Source organism: Anolis sagrei, chromosome 2, assembly GCF_037176765.1.
Source record: "Anolis sagrei isolate rAnoSag1 chromosome 2, rAnoSag1.mat, whole genome shotgun sequence".
NCBI lineage: Eukaryota > Metazoa > Chordata > Lepidosauria > Squamata > Dactyloidae > Anolis > Anolis sagrei.
This window is the reverse complement of record NC_090022.1, coordinates 13,651,651-13,662,088: the sequence shown is the minus strand read 5'-3', so window position 1 is coordinate 13,662,088 and position 10,438 is coordinate 13,651,651. Positions and strand designations below refer to the sequence as shown.

At 42.1% G+C, this 10,438-nt stretch overlaps 1 protein-coding gene across 1 annotated transcript in view; it reads right to left on the bottom strand.

The window, feature by feature from the left end:
* Positions 1-490: 490 nt before the first annotated feature.
* Positions 491-10,438, bottom strand: part of LOC132765744 (alpha-2-macroglobulin-like) — a 93,992-nt gene continuing 84,044 nt past the window's right edge. Inside the window, exons 31-36 of the mRNA XM_067465075.1 lie at positions 10,260-10,387; positions 9,380-9,470; positions 7,655-7,723; positions 3,496-3,598; positions 2,657-2,698; positions 491-649 (exon numbers count right to left, since the gene is read on the bottom strand). Coding sequence (XP_067321176.1) covers positions 624-649; positions 2,657-2,698; positions 3,496-3,598; positions 7,655-7,723; positions 9,380-9,470; positions 10,260-10,387 — 459 coding nt within the window. The 3' untranslated portion in view covers positions 491-623. The remainder of the gene's footprint in view (positions 650-2,656; positions 2,699-3,495; positions 3,599-7,654; positions 7,724-9,379; positions 9,471-10,259; positions 10,388-10,438) is intronic.

Sequence of the window (10,438 nt, the reverse complement as noted above, 5' to 3'; positions counted from 1 at the left end):
TGCAGCCCAGCCTCCCAAACAGGTACTTTTCAGTAGTCATTCAGAGATGTTCCCTTGATCTTTAACTGCCATTTCACCGGCCCATGAATGGGAGGGGGCCAACTTACCAACCAGGTAATTTCCAGTAGCTGTTTAGAGGCCATTCCTCCATCTTTAACTCCCATTCCACCGGCCTGTGAGTGGGAGGGGCCCAACCTACCCACCAGGTACACTCCAGTAGCCATTTAGAGACCACTCCTCCATCTTTAACTGCAGTTCCACCGGCCTGTGAGTAAGAGGGGACCAAGCTACCAACCAGGTACTCTCCAGTATCTTGAGGGTTTTTTTTTTTTAACACACACATACACACACACACACAAATTCTTTATCGGATTGTTCTATTTTTCCAAAGTTTTTCCACTTGGTATTCTGAGCATGGCATCAACAATTTGAGGTATATGCTGGAATTTACTGACTGGTGCAATAAACAAGGCAAACATGCGAGCTTAAACATGATTGAAGCAGACAAGGTTTTATTGAGTCTGTCTATTTAAAAAGTTTCTTCAGTTTCTTTTGTGCTATAATTCATTGTTGTCTGGTGGAAGAAAGAGAGGGAATGGTGAGCTGGATGTGCTTTTTGTGTTTTATGCTTTCCCATGTTTTGTATCATCTGTAATGAAAGAAGGAGCATGAAGTTATTGATAAATTAAGCAAATAGGAATCTAGTGGGCTGCCTTATACTAAGACGGATAATTAATCCAGCTCTAACCAGCAGTGGCTCTCAATGCTTTCAAATCAGATTGTCTTCCATTTCTATCTGGAGATCATGGATGGTTTCTCATCCAAATACTAACTGGCTCATCTTCCTTAGCTTCCAAAATCAAATAAGGCAGAGGCTGGAAGCCAATGACGTGCTGACTCTCATGGCTTCATCCTATGTAATCCTTGGATTTGCAGTTTAAGTGATAGATTTCAAATGTTCAGCCATATAGCTCAAGTGCCCAGCTAACTACAAATCCCAGGATTCCATAGGACAGAGCCATGATGGTTCAAGCAGAATTATAATGTTATGATTACACAAGCATATGATCAATTTCCCCCCAGCATTGCAGCTGAATTGAAATCACAACAAAAATGTTATACCACAATTCAATATTTTCCTTTCATCAATTCAATAATTTTATCAGTTCATAGTTAGTTTATAGTTAGTTTTGATTCATTTTTAATTTGCAATGTGCCATATTTATTGTTAGCCACCCTGGGTCCCTATATCAGGATAAAGGCAGGATAAAAACTAAATAAATAAACAAATAATACAAAAATATGTCCTTCAGGAGGAGATAACTTAGAATGTAAAGTCCGGGATTCCTGGGTGAGTATGGCCACTGACCTACTGTATTTCATCGCACAATAGTCGCACCCTTTTGGGAAAGGCAAAATTACTATTTTGCTCATCTCCACATAAAAGTTGCACTCTTAGTTCATTCACTTGAGCGTGTGAATTAAGGATGCGACTACTCCTTTGGCCTCATCCTTTGATGCCTCCTCCTCCTCCTGCACAGCTGTCCCCTTTGTAACTTGGAGGGGAAGGGTATGTGGGCAAGTTCACCACTCGGTAGCCTCTCCCTTCTGAACTACACTTTGAGATTACAGTCACGCAGATGAATGAGGATTCACATCACCCATGCAGCTGAGCTTTCAAAAGTCCTATTATGTGGCAAAAAGCTACTCAAATTGTTTTTCACTGAATAATGGTTGCCCCCATATAATAGTTGCACACACCCCCAAAAAGGGAGGGGGAGTATGAAATAAAAGGGACTATTATGTGGTGAATTACAGTATTGCCCAAGATTCATCAGCTCCAGCTCAAATTAGGAGTAACTTCTGCAAATGGCATTTCTTACATATCAAGGTCAAACTAGAGGCACTTCCAGATGAGCAGTTATCCCAGGATCATCCGCGTTTCTACGTGCTGGGAGAGCTGCTGCAAGACTGTACTGGAGGCCGGGTAAGTTTTCTTTACTTTTCAAAGGGGTTTGGGGGAGGGGGGGGTGGGTGGGATTCTCACAGTTTTATGGACTAATTTAGTCTGGAAAACTGTAGAAATGGTGCAGTCCAGAACCAGAAATAGTGAGTTTATCCCGCGCCTTCCAAGAAAGCGCGGAATAAATCCACTATCTAATTATTTCATTACAAACTAGGGTTTTCCTAGTTTCATAGAATCATAGAATCATAGAATCAAAGAGTTGGAAGAGACCTCATGGGCCATCCAGTCCAACCCCCTGCCAAGAAGCAGGAATATTGCATTCAAATCACCCCTGACAGTTTGTGGCAAATTAATTTAGGATTGCCCGGGACATCATCTGGACAGCCCCTTCTTTATTGTGGGAGTTACCGCAATAAAGGGGCTGTCCAGATCCGCCCTAGGTTCATTTTGCCCATGGTATCCATAATGGTTCCCACCAATGGTTTTCAAACAATTCCCTTTGTTCCAGGTCATCTCAGAAAGGATGTTTTGAATTAGACAATGCAATTTCCAATACAGTTCTGATTTAAAACTAGTCTGTTGCTGGACTTCGCCAACAACTGCAAAGGAAGGAACCGAATTGGGGGAAATTAGAAATCAGAAAAGAGTCAGAGGATGGGTGTAAAAAGGAAATTCGCTGTCATACTTTACCTTCATTGCAGGGAGCGTTGAACTCTGCCAGGGCAAATTCATCTGGAAGGAGAAAAAAAAGAAGGAAAGATGGTCAGTGTTTTACTACATGAGGGCTGTCAAAGCTCATTTTCATCGAGGACCATATCAACCTTACGGCTGCCTTCAAAGGGCCATTGAATCCATAGGACCAAATATAATATTTTGACAAAGTGGTTGGTGCTTTTTAGTTTTTACTCAGTTTGAGTCCCCAGATGTTATTGAATCAGCTCTTTTGATTATCCTCTGTCTTCAGTTTACTTGAATTGCCACAAAGTTCACAGTACAATAGTAGTTTGTATTCAACTCAGCATGAAGGAATTTGCACTCAATAGTACCTTGTACTCAGTAGTAGTTTGCACTCAAGTTAATTGGGAGGAGAGGGGAGGAAGATTTAGATTTTCCCTTCTCAGAAGGCGGAGAGAAAAAGAAATTGTTGCAGTACCTCCTCGCTTGCGTGTTATTCCTCATTATTACTTTTACCATCTCGACCACACATTAATATTGTTGTGGCCAAATGTGTCCTGGGTTTGATGTCTCTGAACAAGTCCACACCCAAACCCTTCTGAATCCACAGGCCTCTGCAGTGCTTGGGGTATTTCTGCATGTTTTTGTACATGAAGATGGGGGACTTCCTGGATGATTTGGGGCAAAAGCTATCCTCAAATCCTGCCATGTATAATGGAAGTAATGAGGGACTTTGGGGGCCACTAAAGCCCTGGGATCCGGCACACGTAGTCAACAAGGCTAGAATAACCACCACCTTGGAGGCAATGGCCGCATCTCCCAAGCTATCCTCCTGTGCCAACCCCTGTTCTCACCTGTTTCGTAGTAATCGTAGATTTTCACCAAGGCTGGCTTCAGGCCTTGGACAGGCACATCCTGCTCAACTGTGAATGTGTAGCTCTGGGTTGCATTGGTCACCTGCGGAGGAGCAAATGATGCCCATTAAAGATCTACTCTATATACTCATGTTTATGCCTAGCGATTTTAGTAAAAAAAATCCACCCCAAAACCTTGATAGACTGTTAGGTTTCATCCCTGGACTGCAAAAGTCTCTGTGTCATCAAGTTTCCAGTCCTCAATGAGTAGCTAGACTAGAGATTCTGGCCCAGCTTAACTATCCGAACGCATCTCCTCCTATGAACCATCTAGGAGCTTAAGATCATCTGGGGAAGCCCTGCTCTCGATCCTGCCTGCCTTGCAAACGCGACTGACGGAGACGAAGGACAGGGCCTTCTCAGTAGTGGCCCCCCGACTATGGAACTCCCACCCCAAGGATATTAGATCACCCCCCCTCCCTCCTGACTTTCCGGAAAAAAGTAAAGACCTGGCTCTTTGAGCAAGTTTTTGAGAATGCAACTGAATAGATAACACGGAACGATGAATGATGAACATGGAATGGCCAGACGATGTTACTGGATAACATCTTTAACAGGATGACACGATGATTCTATGTTCTAATATATTGTCATGTTGATTGTTTTTAATGGCACTTTTATGAATGCCTGGCATTGAATTATGCCAATCTGTAACCCGCCTTGAGTCGCCGTATGGCTGGGAAAGGCGGGCTATAAATATTGTAAATAAATAAATAATAGACATAGGATTTGAGTGAGGGATTCCTCCCCCCACGTTCCTATGCATGTTTATCCCAGAAGGCGCTTTGTCTACTCTTCTTCTTGCTTGCCACTATCTCTTTGAAGATGTAACAATGGAATCTCTGTGAGGCATGAGCTAGCTTCCTCTTTAAAGGTGTTTTTATTGCCCTTGGTTTGCCATGTGGTCATTCTCCATTGCTGGCTTTCTTGGCCCTTTCTTCCTTCGAGTGAGGACGCATTTTGCCTTTCTCCAGGCAAAATGTAGCTGCATGAATATTTTTGACTTTTTATCCTTTTACTTCTTAGAAAATAATAATAATAATAATAATAATAATAATAATAATAATAATAATAATTTTATTTATATACCGCTCTATCTCCCTTAGGGGACTCAGAGCGGTTTCCAAATAGCAAAACACCAATATACAGAGTATGCAAAACATAAGCATAGAATTATCAAAACAACACAAATACACTAAAAACAAATCCCACCCAATTCTTTGTGCAAAAATTACTATTAGGGCAAGAATTTCAAAAATGAGCCTAGGTAAATTAAAATTGTCGGATCGAGAATAGTGCATAAATAGATTGGCCCCCTCCTTATTGGCATTTCGGAGGAAAGTGAAGACCTGGTTGTTCGAACAGGCATTCGATTAGGCAGTGTAATTGATTATAGGAACACGGAATAACGGATGATGAGATTGGATTCTGATTCTATTGATGAGACGTGAATGATTTGTCATATTGATGTTTAATTGTTGTTATGGTATTGTTTTAAGTGCTCCAATGGTTTTGTAATGTGTGTATTGAAATTGCTGTTGTTAACCGCTTTGAGTCGCCTAAGGGCTGAGAGAAGCAGTATATAAATGAAGTAAATAAATAATAAATAAATAAATGGGGGGAATGGGTAAGGTGCAATAACTGGTCCCAACTGGTGGGGATTGTAGCTGCTCAATTCCAGGGCCTATTGGGGGACTGTTCGGGATAGGAGATGGGGGTGCGAGGCCAGATCCTAATAGTGTCCAGGGGCTGGGCTGGCACTAGTCATTCTCAAAGGCCTGGTGAAACCACCATGTCTTCAAGCTCTTACGAAAAGAGGAGAGAGGTGGGGCCTGTCTTATTTCTCTTGGAAGGGCGTTCCAGAGGCAGGGGGCCAGCACCGAGAAGGCCCTCTCTCTCGTTCCCACCAGCTGTACTTGTGACGGTGGTGGAGAGCGAGAGAAGGGCCTCCCCAGAAAATCTTAGAGTGAACTCTGGTTCATAGAAGGAGATGCGATCGCGAAGATCGAATATGGACTTAGTAAGCTAGCTAGCTCCAAGACCTTTTCTATATAGAATAGATTTCTTTCTTACTTCAATAAATATTTTGAACCTAAAGTTGTGACTCTTCAATCCTGTGCAATCTTGTTGAATGGAAGCTTATCCTAGCTCACCACACTTAAGTCTCTGCTGGTTATGAAATTTGCTTTAAAGGCCAGGAAGGTCAATCGCTCTTTCTTCCCTGGGAAGTGGGAAGCCTTCTTAAATGCCTTGGAAAGCTGTGTGCGGGGAGAGAACGCACGTGCCTGCAGCCTGTCTCCTCTAGACTAGAAAGAAACAGCTTTTACAAAGCATTAAACCTGGTCTCCTCTACAGACAAAAGGGAAAGGAACAGAGAAAGACTGGTATCTTTACTCTGATGGTTTCATCCAGGTCTTAATGAAGGATATAAGGACAAACAATGCCTAAAATGATGGGAAGGGGAGTCTGGGAAGTCCCCCTACCCCATAATGGGCCAGACAGTTCAGCACTTTTAAATTTAGTCCATTATATTTGGCCCGGCCTTTGGTTTTAATTGCGTCACAGTGTCATTGTTTTATTGTTTTACTGTTGCTTGATGTTTTATTATTTGCTTATGAGTTTATTGTGTTTTGTGTACTGTATGTTGTGCTGTTGGCGGCCTTGGCCTTTGTAAGCCGCATCGAGTCCTTCGGGAGATTTTGCGGGGTATAAATAAAGTTAATAATAATAATAATAAGAATAATAATAATAATTCCTTAACCCTGTTGCTGAAACCAGGCTCCCTTGAAGGGGAAAAAAAGAAAGGGCCCCAGGTATGGAAAGGGTTTGAATTGCATGTTCCCCAACGTCGCCAATGTCTAGCCATATTTTTCGACCTCTGACCAAAAACAGCTATCTGGCTATCCGCCCATTTTCAGGAGGTGCTGTCCAGATCTATAGCTTTGTGGTAAGATTATTACTGTATATACTCGTGTATAAGCCTAGTTTTAGGCTGAAAAAGTCCCCCTCGGCTTATTCTCAAGGTTATTTATTATTTTATTCTGTTATTATTATTACATTTATTATTTTACTTTATTGTTGTTATTATTATTACATTTATTATTTTACTCTATTATTACTGTTATTACATTTATTGTTTTACTCTATTTATTTTTATTGGAAGGATATGCAAGCACATTTACATAGAAAAAGCTCAGAATAATGATTTAATCAGTTGGGCAATCTTCTCTTATAGTAATTTTTATGCTAACGACTTGGCTTTAAATAATTATATGATAGTACTTTAATGTGTTTATATTAGTGTATTGTTGATGTGATGTTTTTAAACTATTGTGTATGAACCCCCTTGTTGTAAACCGGCCTGAGTCCCTCGTTGGAGGTGAGAAGACCGGTATATAAAAGTTCTAAATAAATAAATAATAAATAAATAATATCTTAAATCACAGTTTTATGTAAATATTCAAAAACATTTAACCTACAGATGCCTCAATTAATGTAATTGTATTGGTATCTATTTTTATTTTGAAATGTACCAGTAGCTGCTGTATTTCCCACCTTTGGCTTATACTCAAATGAATCCGTTTCCCCAGTTTTTGTGTGGTAAAATTAGGTGCTTCATCTTATATTTGGGTCGGCTTATACTTGAATATATACGGTACCTCACAAAGTTGGAAAGATTTAATTCAAAAGCATGCAATAGTGAATGCAACAAAGTTCTCTCACACCTTACCCGGGCGCCTCCCCTGCATTGCTCCTGTTTTCATGGCAATCCTCTCCCATATTTCAAATATACACCTGAAAGGTATATGTCATGGCCTTATTTCCTGGCTTCACACCAAACCAGGAAATAAGGTCATGACAGGTGTGGGAAAATGGATACGGGGTCTACTGGAATCTGGCCAGCAGAAATGGATTGAGGTTCAAATAAGACCCTAAGGTTCAGATAACATCTTCCATTTCAAATTGTATCTTTCCTAAGCTTTCCTAAGCTTTGGGAACATGCAGTTTTTGAGACTTGTATCCCCTTGTTGAGTTTACTGATTCTCCCAAAAAGAGGAACCCCTTTCTCTCCCCAATCTTCTGCTTTGGACCTCTTTACCTTCTCTAAATAAATCAGGACGTGACTGCTGCTGATTTCTGTTCGCTGCACCAGGTGATGATTTTCCATCTGGAAAGAAGACAAAATGGAGACTGGTTATACCCTCCCAGAGTGAGGGGATCAAGGCGGCATATCTTAGCTTAACAGGGTTTTTTTTTCCTGGTAGTGAGGGTGCATCTACAGTGTAGAATTAATGCAGTTTGGCACCACTTTACTTGCTATGGCTCAATGCTATGCAATTGTTGGAGCTGCAATTTTATAAGGTCTTTAACTTTCTCTGCCAAAGAGTGCTACAGCCTCAGCAAACTACAAATCCCAGGATTCCACAATGCTGGTCCGTGATAGTTAAAAGGGTGCCAAATGACATTACTAAATAATAATAATAATAATAATAATATATTTATATTCCACCTTTCTCCCTGAGGGGACTCAGAGAAGATTACAGTATATAAACAGACACAGGCAAACATTCAATGCCTTGATTACAATGACCTACAATGAAACAGAAATACATAGACAAAGGCAAAGGTGTTGTATCTCAGGCTAAGATTCACCTTGCTATCTCTGACAAACCAGCCAAAATTGTGAGGTAGAAAGTTTATTGTGAGGTTTTCAAACAAAGCAGTTCATCAGCAGTGGAAAGATCAGTAATACAGGGTAAAAATCCAATATAATCCCTTTGAGTCAAAGCAGGAGACTTGAAGCATAGAAGCAGAGTAAAAGTCCAGGAAATAGCATGAGGTAACGTGAAGCAGGCTTTCCCCAAGCCCCAGAGTCGAAGACAAGCAAGCCATTTAGCAACGTTGGAACTGACACAGAACCAGCTCCAAGGCAGTTTACTTATAGGTAAAACATCAAAACATTGAACATCAAACAGGCAGCTAACAAGCAGTTTTCCCACCAACGGATGAGCTCAATACTTGGCCGCAATTCGTAAACTCCGTCTCAACACCTGTTGGGCAGCCTGACCTTGATCCCCACCAACTGCCTTATCAGCTCCATTCCGTTCCTGTGAGAAAAGCGGCTTGTCTCAAGCTACAGATTGTGACTGAGAAAACTGAAAGCCCACACCTGCATCTGTACTCTCATTTCCATCATGCTCATCTGCACTCTCAGTCCCATCATGCTGTTGCTGTTGAACCACAACAAAAGGCTTCTCCTTTCATTTCCAGCTCTGGAGGCGGAGCTCATCTCTGGCTCTGGTGGAGGTGCTCTTTCTCCCTTTCCAAGCCGAGAAGTCCGTCTCCATAGACATCTCCTGGTCGTGTAGCCAGCATGACTGCTTGAAGCATATTTTGCCTTTTCCCATTGAAGCATGTTTTCAAACTGCTAGGTTGACAGGAGCTAGGGCTAACAGTGGAAGCTCACCCCGTCTTGTGGATTTGAACTACCGACCTTCAGGTCAACAGCTCAGCAACACAAGGGTTTAACCCACTGTGCCACCACGGCCCCTTATATATATATGTCCAGCAATTGACCCTAAAAACCTGGGTTGACTTATCCATGGGTTAATGTAAACATTGTATCTTAACTTTTATCAAAAAATGGACCATCCCTTCTGCAGCCACTATTTTAAAACCTTCAGAGAAGGAGACTCCACCACACTCCTAGGAACTGCAGCAGTGTCTTCCGCTCTTGAACAGCGCTTACCCTCAGGAGGTTTTTCCCTCTAATATAGGGGTGTCATCTCTTTTCTTATGGGTTGAATCTGGTAGGGTCAATTACCTTTCTCACAGACGGTTTCGATGGGATATATCCTGAAAGCATCTTGATATCGATGATGGCCATGTTAGAAATTGGGCGCTTGCCAGTGTAGCTGGGAGAAGAAAGGGAAAAGGGTTGGTTTAACAAACCAGAAGGAGAGGTGGCCTTCATCCTTAACCTTGTTATCACCAATCTAATTCATGATTGAACACCAAGAAATAAGACATGAGAGAGATCCACCTTCAAGTTGGTCACGTAACCACCAGAGTTTGGGAAATAACTTTTTGGAACTGTAGTCAGCCCACCGCATTTGCTGGGGTTGGAGCAGGCATGGGCAAACTTTGACCCTCCAGGTGTTTTGGACTTCAACTCCCAAAATTCCTAACAGCTGGTAAATTGGCTGGGAGTTGAAGTCCAAAACACCTGGAGGGCCAAAGTTTGCCCATGCCTGGGTTAGAGGTATGACTCTTTGGTTGGCTTCCATTGTAAGCTGACCATAGAACTGCACAGCACATCCAACAGGACATCCAGTTCTCCAGAAATATCAATGTCCTCCAGCTAAAAATAGGAAATTGGCCATGGAGCCACACTGGAAAGTCCAGAAAGACCTAGAGAGAACCTTTTAAACAAATCCACACCTGTTAAAATGGCAAATATGGAGGGACAACTGTACATCTCCCAAAAACAAGGGCAGCTGTAGCACAACATTTCTCCCATCCTTGGCCTAAAGCTCTTCTGGGCAGGGATTTGAAGGCAAGTATTTCAAGTCTGGACCTCTCCCCATTTATATTTCTTTATGTGAAGGCCTGTGCTGCCCCTGCAGTTATGCTTCCTCCTCCTTCCCACATGTCCTTGTGGGAGCTCTGCTTCCTACCAAGGCTTGGAATGGAGTTCCTTTTACCTGACGTTGATCGCGAGGTTGAAGACTTTGTTGGCCTTGGGTCCGGTGCAGGTCTCGGGTACTGTGTGGACATCCAGTATGAAAGGTGCATCCTCCTGGCGTGGCTGCACGTTGTACTTCAAGGTGGTCTGGAAAGGAAAGGAAATTGAAATTGAATCCAGACAAGACAGAGGTCCTCC